Here is a 14,775-nt window from a genome sequence, read left to right as displayed (position 1 = left end):
AGTGAGAAGCAGGCTCCCCGCTGAGCAGAGAGCCTCATTCGGGGCTCAATCCCAGGACCCTGAGATCATGACCTGAGCTGAAGGCAGACGCTTAACCAACTGAGCCACCCAGACGCCCCAGGGTACGGTTCTTAAAGAGGCACAAACATCCCTGCAAGAAAGAGAAGATTCGGTGCCAGTTAACTCAGCTGCTACATAGGAACTTCTCCACTCCTGCCAAGGTAGGCAGTGCCCAGCAGTGGTAAAAGAAAAAACCTTCTTTGCAGGAGACATCCTGCCTCCACGTAACATCTTTGCAGCAGGCTCGTGGAGGACTGAAGGGCAACTCTAGGCCAGTGTCACTCCCCGAGCTCCACCAGCTCCCGGCTCCAGGTGCAGCGAGCTGCCACTCATTTTAAGATGCAGGCACCAGGAACCCGAAAGCCCAAGCTACACATTGCACCATATAGCGCTTTTGTCCTGCTAATGAGGGATTTCTTTTATTATCCAAATCGTAAACAGTTGAGTATACCATTCAAAGAGCTGTCGGGTATAGAAAACCACTCATTACAAATGCTTCATTGGGTGCATCTTTCTCCCCGGCCCACAAGATACATGTCAAATGAACATTAAGAGATACCAAATCGTTTGCCAGCCTGGAATATTCCAGTCCTGCTGTGCCCGAGACCCTGAGGACCTCCCAGGTGCCTGCAGGCTCCAAACCTCAGAAGCCGAAGCCTGGTTTCATGAAACACGGGCCATTTTGTGCAGCTTCGGGCAGTGCTGAGGCAGGGCCTGGCCTCATTCCCTTCAGCCTGGGCACATTGGCCGGACCTCTGCCAACAAGTTGGAAAGCTTTTTTTTTTTTTTTTTACTTTATGGATTTTAATATTGATTTTTTTTAAACAGCTTCATTGAGACATAATTCATATCCCATGGGAATTCGTCCACGTAACATCTAGAATTCCATGTTCCTTAGATATTCACAGTCATGCAGCCATCGCTACAACCTAATTTTAGAACATTCTTGCCACCCCAAAAAGAAACCCTGTACCCACCAACAGTCACTCTCTATTTTCTTACACTCGGCTCCAGGCAATGACCAATCTGCTGCCTGTCTCTGGAGATTTACCCATCGCGGGCATTTCGCATAAAGAGAATCATACGAAATGTGGTCTTTTGTGTCTGGCTTCTTTCTTTTCTTTTTTTTTTTTAAGATTTATTAATTTATTTTAGAGAGAGCGCAAGAGTTGGGGGGGAGGGTGGCAGAGAGAGTCCCATGCACTGAGCACAGAGCAGGACACGGGGCTCGATCTCAAGACCCTGAGATCACAGCCTGAGCCCGACTGCACCGCCCAGGGGCCCCTGACTCCTGTCATTTAGCACAGCGTTCTCAAGGTCCGCCCTTGTTGTGGTAATAGCAGTACTAGGTTCCAGTTTACGACTCAATGACATTCCACTGTATGGGCACGGCATCTTTCATTCATTCCCCAGTTGATGGAGGCAAGCTGTTTGTGTAAAGATGGTCCTTCACTTTTCTTTCCGATTCCCCACTGGAAAAACCCTATGCAGAGCGGGCCCCAGACCACCTTGTGCTTCCCTCCTCATCTGGTGGGATCCGAGGTTTTGGTACACTCCAGGAGAATTCTCCAGGTTGACTCTTGGGCTGGTCTCAGATCGGACACAGGGCAAATTTTCAAGAGCAATTCCTCAATCCCAGGGTTTATCACTGTCAAAGCTCTGAAGGAGTAAGCATGCCAAGTGTTGTCCTTGTGGGGGCTTGAGGCCTTGGCCCCAGCTTAACCCGCCCCCAACCAAAACCACGCTGGGTAAATACACAGTCGAAGTAAAACAGTGTGTTTGCTGTGCAGACTCGGCTCTGAGGCGAGTGCCCAGCCCCAGAGCCTCCCCTGAGCTGACCTTTCTCTCTGGCTGAGGGAGGCTTCCTGCTTCCGCCGTGGGTCTTCCCTCTGCTCATTGCCCCGGAGTCTGGTGGCCAGAGTCTGTGAGATGGAAGAAGTGCCGGGGAGAGACACTGAGCAACACGCACTCGTGTGCTTGCTTGGTGCCGGCCAGTTGGAATCCTACCCAATACACTATCTCGAGTTCATCCTTCGGTATTCAGGGGGAGCGGGGCTTAGCGGCAGACTTCCACTGAGTCCTCTAGCATTTTAGGCCCTTGAGAGAGCTCCAGGCAGATGCTCGGCTCTGCTCAGCAGCTCAATGTCTGGCCCTTGGTCCTCCATGAGGAGCACCCATGAACGCACCTACCCCCACCCCCCATGCTAGGACACCCGGCTTCCCTTAGGCCCTCCCCTTGCTCAGCTCAGTTCCAGCCCCCGACTGGTGACATCTCCCCTCACTGGTGCCAGCAGCTGGGTCCCTCCCTCTGCCCTACCTTCCGCTAGCATTCTCTTAGAGGGGACGGTCCTTTTTTGTCTTTGGGTCCCCAATGGCAAAGTCCATCCGACAAAAGTAAATGGAATTTGTACAACTTAAGATGTTCTCACTCACAGATCCTGTACTTTCCCACTCCTAGTCTGCACCCCGGGGCCCGTCCTGGTCTCTCAGGGCTATCGTGGGCTTTGTGTATGGCTCGCCCAATCTCCAGGACCTCAGAGGGCCTCCCTCTGCTGAGCCAGAAACTGCAAGGGGGCGGGAGGTGAGCACTGGGGTGTGGGGACTCTGGGGGGAGAAGGTCTGTGACAGGTGGCAGCTATAAACCCTACATACCAGAGGCCCCTGAGACTCTCACCAGCCTGTCTCCTCCTAGGAAATGCCGCTGCTGTTTCATTCATTCATTCATTTGTTCATTCAGCAGATGTCTGTTGAGCCCAGCTCTAAGCCAGGCACCAGACACAGGAGAAAACCATGGTCTCCGCCCTCCAGCAGCTCATGGTCCTCTGTTAACCATGCAATAAAGGGACCCCTTAGCTCATAAACTAGTAATAAACTAATTAATTAATACATGAATTAACTGGGGGTTCCACTTCAGATGACCAGAAACTTCTCAGTCCTCTGTGGGCCCTCCCTTCAGATCTGCCAAGGTGTCCGCCCCTCCTCCCCATCCATGGCGTGTACCCAGATCCTGAAAGCAAGCACCCTGCCATGTCCCATGTCTCCACTCCAAACATTGTGGGGAGGAGTCTGGGCCAGGCCAGCCAGCCCAGAACACCCCTGCCTCCTCCTCCCAGCTCCCTTCTGCCCGCAGTGACAGACCACAGTGCAGACAGCAGGAGGGCACCGCCTGTGTAGCTTGGGGTCTGGAGAAGGGCTGCCGGATGGCAGGCAGCCCACCAACATCCTCTGTCAAGTACTCAGGACACCTGGTACTTGGATTCGGTACACCTGATACTGGGCTTGGTCTGTGATGAGAAGAACCCTGGCCCCCACGCCCTGAAGCCACCCCTGGCAGAGGGCAGCCTCTGGCCTCAGTAAATGAAGGGATCTGTGGCCAAGAAAGGGCGGTGCAGGCACTTGGCAAGGAGCTGGGCCCAGAAGCCCCTCCTGCCCCCCTCTCCATCCCCCCCCTCCACCACAGGCCTGGCTGTTCTCAGTCCCTCGACCTCATGCCCCTGGGGATGCAGTCTGCTGTCTACTGGGCACAGGAGGCGAGTCCAGGTCCTGGGAAGTGAGGCCACCGAGAGGATAGGCTGGGGCTGGGTCTGCCCCCAGGTGAGCCTCCATCCTCTGGCTATGCAGCTGCTCCAGCCCTGGCCCCCACTATTCAACCCGGGGACATAGGCAGGATGCAGACACTGCCCTTCCTTCTCTCGAGGGGTGGGGAGTGCTCTCTAAGAGCAGGTGCCAACTCGGGGCCTGAGATGCATCCCAGGTGTTTCTGTGTTGATGGATGAGGATGGGGCAGGGGGGTGCATTTGAGTGGCTCTTGAAGGAGGTGTTGAAGTCCCCAGACAACAGAAGAGAAGCAGAGCATTCCCCGCAGAGGAACAGCTCAGGCAAAGACACATGTAGCCGCTTCCACAGACCATAGGCCGTCCCGAAGCTGAGAAGCCTGGTGGGGAGCATGGGAGAGGCAGAGAAAGGGTGGGTGGGGGCTTGTCGCTCCCTACCAAGGGCTGGGCTTTCTCCTTTGGAGCTGAGAAGGGCCATCGGGGAGCACAAACCAGGTAAATGTGCCGCCTAGAAAGATGCTGGTAAACAGGCCAGGGTGGATTTTAAGGTGAAAACTGGAGGCGGAGAGAATAGGTCGGAAGCAGTTGCCACAGGCCATGCTGGGCAGGATGACTGCTTAGACTTGGCCATGGCTGCCGTGAGAAGGGACAGTAGAAGAGAGAAGAAATCTAGACTGCTCTTGAGCTTCCGACTTGGATCCTGGGGGTGATGGGAGCACTGACGCAGATGACTGGCAAAGAAGATGGAGATTCAGGGGTACAGGTAGGGGGAAGGGGCATCCCATCATCCTCGTCTGGCCCCGCCCACCTCCACGGTCCCACTCCGGGGGAAGCTGGAGCGTGTCTCACCGGAAGATGACAGTAGCTTCTAGGAAAGAAGCATCTAGGAGGGACGGGACCCAAAGGGGCAATTAAATATTTCTCCTGTGCTCCTTAGGGTGACAGATTTCTTTCCACAGGTGGAAGCACTGTCCCTCTAAGCCTCTGGTTGAATCTTGGGGACATCTGGGGAATGGTCCCCGTCCGCTTTGAGAATGGTGCATCTTTGACTCTTCCTTGCCATCCCCAGGTTGGTCACTAGATGGCACGAGACTCCACCTGTCGGGGAGGAAGGGGCTTGGACTAAGAGGAGGTAAGGCAGTCACTGAAGGGGCCCGCATCCTGAAGGGGTGTCCTTTTCACCTAACCCTGATTTAAATTAATTCTTCAGGAATACGTTCTTATCTTGGATATATTATTCTTATAAGTAGGTTCTTCTTATAATTGTATTTCTGAAGAGTATATTCTTGAATATAAAGAATTCTCACAAATACACTTTTCTTACCCCACCACCACCCCCCGCCAGTCTCCCCATCTCTCCTCTTAGGGCTTCAGAAAAAAAGCAGCGAGAAACTGGGGCAGAGGTCAATTATACATTCCTTGGCATTCTGGTATAAAAAATGAGAATTGTTCCAGTTAAACTAAATAGGGTCTGCAGACTGGCCAGCTCCCAGATGGGGACAGAGATGGGGGGCTGCTGCAGGTGGCAAGTCAGTGCGCGCCACGTCATGGGCACCCCCCTGCCATCACCCCGTCTCTGCTGTGCTGAAGCATGTGGCCATTGTCTCACCCAGGATGGCTCTGCCTGCCGAGGACACGGCTTGATTGGGGAGGGTCCCGCACACCATCATGACGTGGTAGGAATCAGCAGTACCTAGAGACCCAAAGGACAAGGATGGGCAGATTGGAACCCTAGACATGGACAGTAGTTCTATGTCCAGCCCCTGAGCCTGAGTGCAGGGGGGAGAGATTTATGCATGGGCCGCAAGAAGGGCCAAGAGTCAGCAAAGCAGGCAGTGATGTCTATCAAAGGAGCCGAAAACAAAGAGAAGGCGCCCTGAGTGGGGCTCAGGTCTGGCCTGAGGGGGTCCTGCAGTAAAGCCTGTTCTGAGCATCCCTGAGCAAGGCGCTGGCAGATCCAGGGCAGATGGGGGAGGGCAGGAGCCCCCAGGGCCTCATTAATCACAATGTGCTTAGAGGCTTATACAGTGTCCTTTCATCTTACATTTTGCATTTTTCTAGGCTAGGAATTGGGGTGAGGAGGGGCTGTGGGGACAGTAGCCTGGCACTTAGGCGATGCTCCCAGCCCCTGGGTTCGGACACAGGCTCAGGGCCATCCTGATACAGACTTCCTCATCCCACACATGGTGGTCTGGGGGCATCAGGTCCTGGATACTAAGCAAAAGAGACTAAATTGCAGAAATGGGAGTTGCAACCCATCCAGATCTCACCAATGGAGTCCCCACTCAGCTGCCAGCTCAGGGCTCCCTTCCTGTCTCCAACCCACCAATGCGCCCGAGCCTGAACAGCACCCTCCGGGCCCAGAGCCCAGTGCCTGTCACCCTTCATTCAAAGAAACCCTGAATCCACTTTCGCAAAAAAATTGCCCAAAACGAAAGGAGGAACACCAATGGCATCCTTCCCCACCTGGAAAAGGCCCCGTCCTGCCCTCCCTACCCCGTGTCCCCACGCCAGCAGGAACACCACGGCCACTCGCCCTTTGTTCATGCTTTTATTCTGCAGGGGGCAGGTCAGGGAGCGCAGCTTCTGGGGCACCACGCAGTCCTGGGTGAGCCGAGGGCAGGGTCCAGGTGGGAGGAGCTTGGTGGGGCTGGGTGTTTTAGAGGCCAGTGGAGATCAGTGACACAACTCCCAGACAGACAGCTTTGAGCTCCGGGAAGCCTTGCTGTCTAGAGAAGTTGCCTTCTCTTGGTGTGAGGCCTGTGCAGCCTGGTCTCTGGGCGGTAGTTGCCTCCCCCAGGTCCAAAATCAATGTGCTTGCCTGCTGTCTCCCCTCCCACCTCCCCACCTCCCCAAGCTGGGCAGAAGCCCCCGTCCTCAAGGTCACAGACATGCTCCCAGGGGCTGATCCTCGGAAAGGAGCTGTTTGAGGTTACTCCCTAATCGCCTCCTAAAATGTCAATGGCTGATTAGATTAAACTGCCCCCACTTGCATTCTATAGGGAGGCCGTGGGAACTGGGGGCTTCACTAGTGAACTGGTCAAGTGCGCGGGGAGGGGCCTCGGAGGCAATGCAGTTCTGGCCTAGTGGGCGGGCTCCCCGCACCTACCATGAGATCACCGTCTACTGCACCCCGGCCTCCCGCCACCCCGGAAAGGTCGCTCCTCACAGGCCTCATGGAAAGGGCCTGAGGCTCAGTCCAGGACCTGTCACGCGGAGCAATACATCCAGGGCCTGTGCTGGGGAATGTGGGATTCAGGCAGAAGAGCGCATGCAGGAAGGGGGAGAGACGGGCCCAGGGAAGAGGACAAGCCACCTCTGAAGACCAGACGGGTGAGTGAGGCAGAGGCTAAGGGAAAAGAATCCCCTTCCTGTTACGTACAACCCCTCAGGCAGCCGGAACAGGGAAGAGAACCAGTCAGGCCCCGTCTCGGACCACAGCCCGAAGCTGGGACCCAGTGTGCTGTGCGTCAGCATGCACGCACACGGCTGTGCTAGGGAGGAGGGACCGAGGAGGACAGTTCGGGGACGGGGCGGTGGGGGAGCTGGGCCACAGGGCACATAGGGCCTAAGAGGCGAGCCCAGGCTGGGCTCATGCAGAGGCGCGATGTGTATCCCGACAACAGACAGGCTCCTAGAAGCTGATGTTCTTCAGGTCCGTGGAGCAGCGGTACCTGCCATCCAGGCACCTGGAGCACACAGGTTGGGCAGGCAGGGGCAGGTGTGATGCTGGCGTTTTCTGAAGAAGGGGACCTGGGAAAAGAGAAGAAGGAGGACTCCTTCACCATAAGGGAGGTGGGCCTCCTGGCAGGAGCCTCTGGCCAGTCCAGCCCTGGCCGGTGGCTCACCCCTCCGACCAGCCCGACAATAACAGTTATGACAGAGGGGGAAACTGAGGCACAGTGGCTGAGCGACACGCCAAGCTCACGCAGCTAATTTGTGGAGGAGCCAGGATTTGAACCCAGGCAATCTGGCTCTTGGGACAATGTAATCAGCCACAACACTGTCCTTCCGCTCCAGCCTTAAAACACCACAAGCCCCCGCGCTGCCTAGCCAGGTCCTCTCGCCGGCACACGCGTACATGCACGCACACACGTTGGTGGACCGAACATCACTTATAGCTCACCTGTGATGTGCTCAACGCTAGGGGGTGCTAGGGATGCAGCGGTGGACAGGACAGGCACCGTCTCTGCCCTGTGACTCACCCAGAGACCGAACTATTGAGGTTTCCTCAGCGGAGGGTGAACAGGAACGGTTATGATCACAGGTAGGGTCAGACTGCCCGGGTTCAAATCCTAAGTCTGCCACTTCCCAGCTGCGTGACAACTGGCAAGTTCTTTAGTCTCTGTGTCTCAACTTTATTATCTGCAAAATGGGTTAATAACAGCACCTACCACACATGGCTGTAAAGAGGTTTAAACTGTACAACTGCGAAAGGACTTAGTCTGACAAGTGGCCCATGGTAAGCACTCAGCATTAGCTCTTACTGCCACTGGTGTCTCCTTTGGGAATATAGATCCGCAGCTGAACCACCTCACACACCCCGAGGCGGCAAGGACTGCCTCGCCATCCCACCTCCCCATCCCCCAAGAGGCCCGGATCAGGAGGGTGACCACAGGAGGATGCTCTGAGCCCGGAAGAAACGGGGCTCCTGGGTGCAGTTGTGCTTCCCTGAGGAGCATGACAGACTCCTGAACCGCAGGGAGCCCGGGGGAGGGGGCTGGCACGCGGGGTCCCCATGCACACCTCTTGTTGCTCCTGTACCCGGCCCTTCTATGCCCCCTGGGCTGGGAGCTGCCTGTCAGTGGACAGCAGCAGGGTGCGTAGGGCCCAAAAGAGTACAAGTCCCTCCTTGAAGCATATGCCCTGGGCCCGTGGCTTGCCTCACCCTAACCAGACCCATCCCTTGGATGGGAGGCCATTTTGTGAGTCTTATTTCATGTTCTTGAGGGAAAGTTCCTATGGGTAGAGAGCATTCAGGCCTCCTTGAGAATCTGAGCTCATCAGATCTGAAAGAGACTTCGGGAGCGATCGGTCTCCTCCCTCATATACATGAGGCGACTGAGGCCCAGAGCAGTCATGCTAATTGCCCAAGGCCACTCAGCAAGTGAGCAGCTGGGGTTCCCGCCCCCAGGTCTAACAGGCTGTGTGATTAGTACCCCCCCACTCCACCCCAGGCTGCCTCCAAGGAGCAAGGAGGCGGTGCCCAACCCCCCTGAGATGTCAGCCATCTGGCCCTGGGCCTTGAGCAGGTCTGTGCGGTACCTTATGGCTGCCGGGGTGACACTCCTCTCCTTCCCGCCCCAGCGGGGTGCACATCCGAAGCCCACATAGCCACAGGCTGATGGCACAGCACGTGCCCGCCCCACACTGGACATCCCGCTCACAGGCCTGCGAGGGGAAACAAAGCGGCCATTCATGCCCGTTAGTGCCCCCAAGAGAAAGCAGAAGGGAGAGGTACATCCAAAACCCTCACGGCAGCCTCGCACCCCATGCCGCACATCCGTGCTCCTGCCTCACTTGCGCCGGGATGCTCAGGGCTCAGCGGGGCATCAGCACTGAGTCTGGGGACCCCTCCAAGCTCCTCGGAGGCCACCCAGTAGGGAGGCAACGCTCCTCTTCAGACCAATGCAGAGGTCAGGAGACACAGCTCTTCCAGCCCCAGGACATGCTCCAAGGATGCTGGTGAAATGGGACTGATCTGAGTTCCTAGAGGTGGGAGGGGCATTGATGGCCCAAGCCCCTAGGGGCTCAGTCCTTGGTTAGTCCAAGCTCCTCCCATCTGGACCCTGCCCTCGGCTCACCCAGGATGACGTGGTGACCCGGAAGCAAGGTCCCAACCTTGACCCCACACCCGGGGATGGTGCCTACCTTCCCCATGCCGGCCCCCACCTCGGCCCTCCCCTTGGCCCTCACCAGAAGCTCAGCCTCACCCCAGGTGCCAGCACCCCAGAGAACAAGGGGCTCCCCCGGGGTTTCTCTGCTGGCCTCCTTGATCCCCAGATAGGGATGGACCCCTCTGGGTTGGGCTCCAGAACAGGAGCTAAGCGGCCTTGGCTGGTTTCTGGAAGTTGCCATTTGTAAACAAGCCCACCCAAGCCTGCTTTAAACAAAAGCCTGAACGGGAGGAAATAGACCTCTGAACTGCTCCAGCCTCAAGCAGGGCCACAGTGGAGAAGCACCCGATCTTGGCACTCCCAGAGAAGTTTGGTGGCTTTTCTGAGCTGAGATTCACAGCTGTGGAGCACCCTCTGGCTACCTGGGTGGGACCTGGCAGAAACTGGAAGCAGCCAACTTGCTCAGCCCCGGGAGAGAAAGTGGGGGTGCGGGGTCTGCTTGCCACCCAGAGGAGGTGCAAGTGACAGTCACCTGGCTGTGCAGGTCTCCAGCCCAGTGAGGGCACATCTCACACACCCACGAGGCCCTGCAAGCCCGGGGTTAGGGCCAAGTAGACCTTCCCTGACTTCTTCTACAGAGCTGGAGCATCATTGTCCCACTCTGGCAGGAGGGACCATCCAAGCCTGAATCCGGGATGGTCACAGTCCAGGGAGCAGGGGCGTGTGGTGGTGTCCACCCAGCCTCTTCCTGGGAGTCAGCCTTGGGGCCTCAGCAAGGCATGGAGAGTGGAAAGAGATCCTCACCCCCTGAGAACGGGGTCCCACCCTCTCCTTGTCCTGTCTGTCATGCATGTCCTCCTACCCTAGATTTCTCTCTCACTGTGCTATTCAAAGGGTCCTCTTGAAGGGTTTACTAGAAAGAGATTTTCCCACCACCACTTGGCCAGATGTTGGAGCTGGCCCCATGAGGTCACCTGGGCGTCAAGGTCAACCCGCAGCTCCCATCCCTTTTGGTGGCTTCTCTCCTTTGTTCTTAGCCTCCCCGATCATCAGGCTACACAATAGGAGGATTCAGAGGCTGATTCATTAGGTATAATTTTGCCCTAACAATGTTATTCATGCTCTGGGTCTCAAAAGCATTGACTTGCCTTTAATATGTGTTCGTCTGTGAAACTCAAGTCTTTTTCCTTTAAAAAGGAGAAGAAAGAAGTTTTCCTTTCTGTGATCATGAAAACTAATGTGATTCCAAGAGACATTTGGCATTTTTCTACATTTCCATTCTCTATGTGAAAAGTTGAAGGACGCTGGGGAAAAATAAATAAATTTCCCTCTCTCGCTCTCTCTTTTTTTTTTTTCCTAGTGGCTTTGATCTGAAAGCTCTCAGGTATTACTCTCCATTTTAGTAAGAATGGTCCCACCACTGTAACACATTTGAGGGTGGTCCCGGGGAAAGCCCCAGTGTGAAGGCAGGCAAGTGCCCCTGTGTGGGGAGCCTCCACTGGGAGGCTAGATTTCCATTTGTTATCCAATGCCTGCTTTTGGGTACACCCAGCCAAATGCTCTGATCAGAACCAGGCACAGTTAAAATATACAAATAATAAAGGAAGGAAAGAATTTCAAGACAATCTTTCTTAAGAGTAGAAAAAGCAGAGGTTAAACATCCCCAATTAAAGCTAATAAGGTCACTGCCTTTAATTAAGTCAACATGCTGTGTAAATTACACTTGACATGTGGACCAGATTGTATAAAAACCAAAATTTACACAAAAGATAAATTATGGGGTGCTAATCAACTTTATGAAAGAATTCCTTATTACACAATTAGGAATCTTCATGTTCCCCAAGGTCTAAACTTCAAAATGTTCGATGTTCTCCTAATGCAATTGAAAATTTTAGATTGGATTTACACACAGCCTCTCCAAAGTAGATCCCGTCTAGGAGGGGGGTAAGGTCCAACTAATCCAAAAAGCATGTGGAATGCCTCTCTGAAATGCTGGCTGACTGCTGACTCCTCAGTTTTTTTGGTTTGCCCCCCTGCGTGGTTGCTGGCTCCCATCCAAGCAGACCCTGACACCCTCCCAAAACCCAGGGCAGAGAGGGAGTTGGACGCCTTACCCCTGTGATCACGGCACAGTCTGACACGGTCACCAGAAGAAACATGATTGAGACTCGCATGGCACCTCTCATGGTCACTTGGGGTGAAGGCACGACGCTGCCCGTTCCACAGCCTCTTGCTTGTTCCCGCTCAGCCTCCTGTGCCGGCTGGGAAGGCCAGGCTGTCTGGCCCCCTCCCTCCTCCCAGATTTATGCAGTCCGATCCAAGCTGCCTGTGGATGCCTTGCTCTGCTTTTCCCTTCCCCGTCACCAGTGCTATTCAGATGATCTCAGGGATGAACATGAGACCTGAATCCCTAATGACATCAAATCACCATCAAAACCAATAAAAAATGAGCACATCGGGGGCGTTGACAGGGGCTCGAACTCTCCGAGGAGCGCAGAGAGGCAGTCAGTTACATACATTTCACTCCATGGTCTTCTGCGCCTCTGGGATATCCTTCTATTCTGCTTGGGGCGGGGGGTGGGGGGTGGCTCTGGCAATGAATTAAGGGATTTACAACATCACCATTAATCCTTTCCTGCTCCAAACTATGCAACATACAGGATCATCAGTCCCCTCACTGTCAAGCCAACAAGAATTATCTGGGCATTTACCATTTGTTCAGCACCGAGTTGGTGGTCCAGAGGACACGGATGGGTAAGGCAGTGTCCCTGGTTCTCTAAAAGGTTAAAAGTCCAATAGGAGACGTAAGACAGTGAGAAAACAAGGCCATGCCGGTGGGGTTGATGTCTCTGAGAGGCACACATGAAGAGTAGCTCTCTAAGAGGCTCAGGAGTCACTTGGTACAGGACTCAGTGTCACTTGATACAGGAACCAGAGGGCAGAAGATGAGCACAGGTCTCTGCTTGGGTGCGACTGCAGCTAAAGGGCACCAGGAGCCTCCCCACTGTCTTTTTGGATTTGGAGTGAGCATGAGAGTGGGCGAACAAACACGGTGGGCTCAGGTGCCAGTCTGGTAGGAGGTTGATTTGGGGCATGGTCCCTCCTGCTGGGTGAAGAAGCCCCCGGTCCCAGACTTCCCATGCCAGCCAACCCAGAGAGAGCTCCCAGAATCCTGTATCAGGCAATCTGCTTTCCTCCACAAGGATAAAAAGCTATTATTTCCAAGGCATGCTTTGCCATATGTTAATAGATGTTACACACACCAATGAATAAATAAAAGATGTCTATAGTCAACACTTAGAGAAACACTGATTATACAAGTTCAGCCAGGATTTTTTACTGCAGGACTTTTCAGAGCCTTTCATAGGCTACCGAGCAGGAAATGCAATTTGTAGTATCTCCCAAACCAAATCATCCATCAAATGCTTTTTTCTTGGAGTGTCTCAGGGAAATAGGGTTCCTACATAGAAACGCTGGCAGGCATTTACGAGTGCAAAGAGAGATGAACTAGCACAGTAGCTAAGAGCTAGACCCCAGAGGCAAGACATCTTGACTTCTGATCCCAGATGGCTCATTCGTTTTATGACCCCAAGAATACTGTCAGTCTCTCTAAACCTCAGTCTTCTCATCTATAACATGGCGGTGATAGTACCACTTACATTACAGGGTTTTGTGAGTATTCATCCATTTATTTTTTCATTGACTATGTATTTATTTATGACTATTCCATTGAAGGCACTGTTCTTGGTGGTGGAAATAAAGCAGTGAACAAAAAAAGGTTCCTGCTCTCAGGTAGCTTCTCTTCTAGTGAGGAGATAGGTAATAGACAACCAAACAGATTTATAATAAAATGGCTGGGTGTATTGAGTTCTTTTTTTTTTCTTCTTTTCTTTTTTTTAAGATTTTGTTTATTTGACAGAGAGAGACACAGCGAGAGAAGGAACACAAGCAGGGGGAGAGAGAGAGGGAGAAGCAGGCTTCCCGCCGAGCAGGGAGCCCGAAGCGGGGCTCGATCCCAGGACCCTGGGACCATGACCTGAGCCAAAGGCAGACGCCTAACGACTGAGCCACCCAGGCGCCCTAGGTGTGCTGAGTTCTATCAGAAACAGAAGACAACAGAGCTTAACAACAGGTGATATTTTGGATGGGGTGAGTGTCTTTCCGAAGAGACACTAGAGAAGGCCTAATAAAATGAAGGAATGATCTGGGCAGCACCTGGGGAGGCGAACCAGAGCAAAGGCCCTGTGGCAGGGCCTTCTTGGCCAGTTCCAGGAGCAGCAAGGAGGGTGGCAGGCAGGGGATGGGAGGGGTTACAGTTGGAGCAGGAGCTGGGGCCATGCCCTGCCAGCCTTGCAGGACACGGTAGGGGCCTGACTGCAAATGTGCCAGAGATCTTGGACGGTTTGGGGCAGGGGAAGTGGGCGGGGGGGGATGTCATTTATACTTTGAAAGGCTCTCTCTGGCTGCATATAGAGAATTACCTGAGCTAATGCGCGTGACATGCTTATCACCATGCCCCGCATAGAGCAGCGGTTTGCTAACTATTAGCAATTTGTATCACAAAAAAAAAGATGGGCCTATCTGCCTTAATATATCTCCTGTGAGGTGGGCATCAAAATAATGAACCTGTTCGGCCCACCTGTATGCTGAGCACTGAGTCAGGTGCACAGCCAGAGAACTGAGGGACCACCCGGTCTGTCAGACGCTTACCCGGAGGAAGAAAGCAGGGTCACACTGGGTGCTGGAGGAGCTCCCGAAGCAGTCCTGTGGGCTCTGGGTGTCCCCACAGATGCCACCTCACACAGGCCGCCTTCCATGAGACAAGAGTAGATGATGGCTGATCACCCCCAGTCCTCCCCCTGCCTCCCATTCTCACCCCTCCCTTCAACACAAAACTAATTATCCCATGCACCTGGTGAAGAACGGTAGCGAGAAATACCGTTGCAAACAAAGCCAATAACATGATTGAAAGCCTTGTATTCACCTTGAACGCTGGCACTTGAGGAAAAGCCAGCTTGATTAGAGGAAGGTAAGGGATAGCTGGTGACTTTGGTGGAAATCCCACAAGAGGTTTTTGGGGAGCTTTCAGGGTTCTTTACCTGATAACTTGATGAAGCAAACATTCGCCGAATGCCTTCCAAATGCCAGGCCCAGGAGCTCATGGTTCCCAGGTCTGATTTCTCTCGGGCACTTGAAGCTCTCCTGTTCCTGTGTACATGTGGATTTCAATAGTATTCCTGGCACGTTTTAGCCAAATCAGGGTCACTTTGGGCTGACAGATGTAGCACAGAAGAGAGAGCAGGAGGGGGGAGGCCCTGAACTAG

At 53.9% G+C, this 14,775-nt stretch overlaps 1 protein-coding gene across 1 annotated transcript; it reads right to left on the bottom strand.

Annotated features, from left to right (window-relative positions):
* Positions 1 to 7,044: 7,044 nt before the first annotated feature.
* Positions 7,045 to 11,830, bottom strand: PROK1 (prokineticin 1). The gene is given in 4 exon segments (XM_006732840.2): positions 7,045 to 7,313; positions 7,316 to 7,367; positions 8,880 to 9,005; positions 11,566 to 11,830. Coding segments are annotated over 4 exon segments (315 nt in total). The 5' UTR covers positions 11,638 to 11,830; the 3' UTR covers positions 7,045 to 7,248.
* Between the last annotated feature and the right edge of the window lie 2,945 nt (positions 11,831 to 14,775).

The sequence above is a fragment of the Leptonychotes weddellii genome, chromosome 4 (genome assembly GCF_054177405.1).
Source record: "Leptonychotes weddellii isolate Sample4059 chromosome 4, ASM5417740v2, whole genome shotgun sequence".
NCBI classification, from domain to species: domain Eukaryota; kingdom Metazoa; phylum Chordata; class Mammalia; order Carnivora; family Phocidae; genus Leptonychotes; species Leptonychotes weddellii.
The sequence above is the reverse complement of the archived record's forward strand: the minus strand, read 5'-3'. Positions and strand labels throughout refer to the sequence as shown.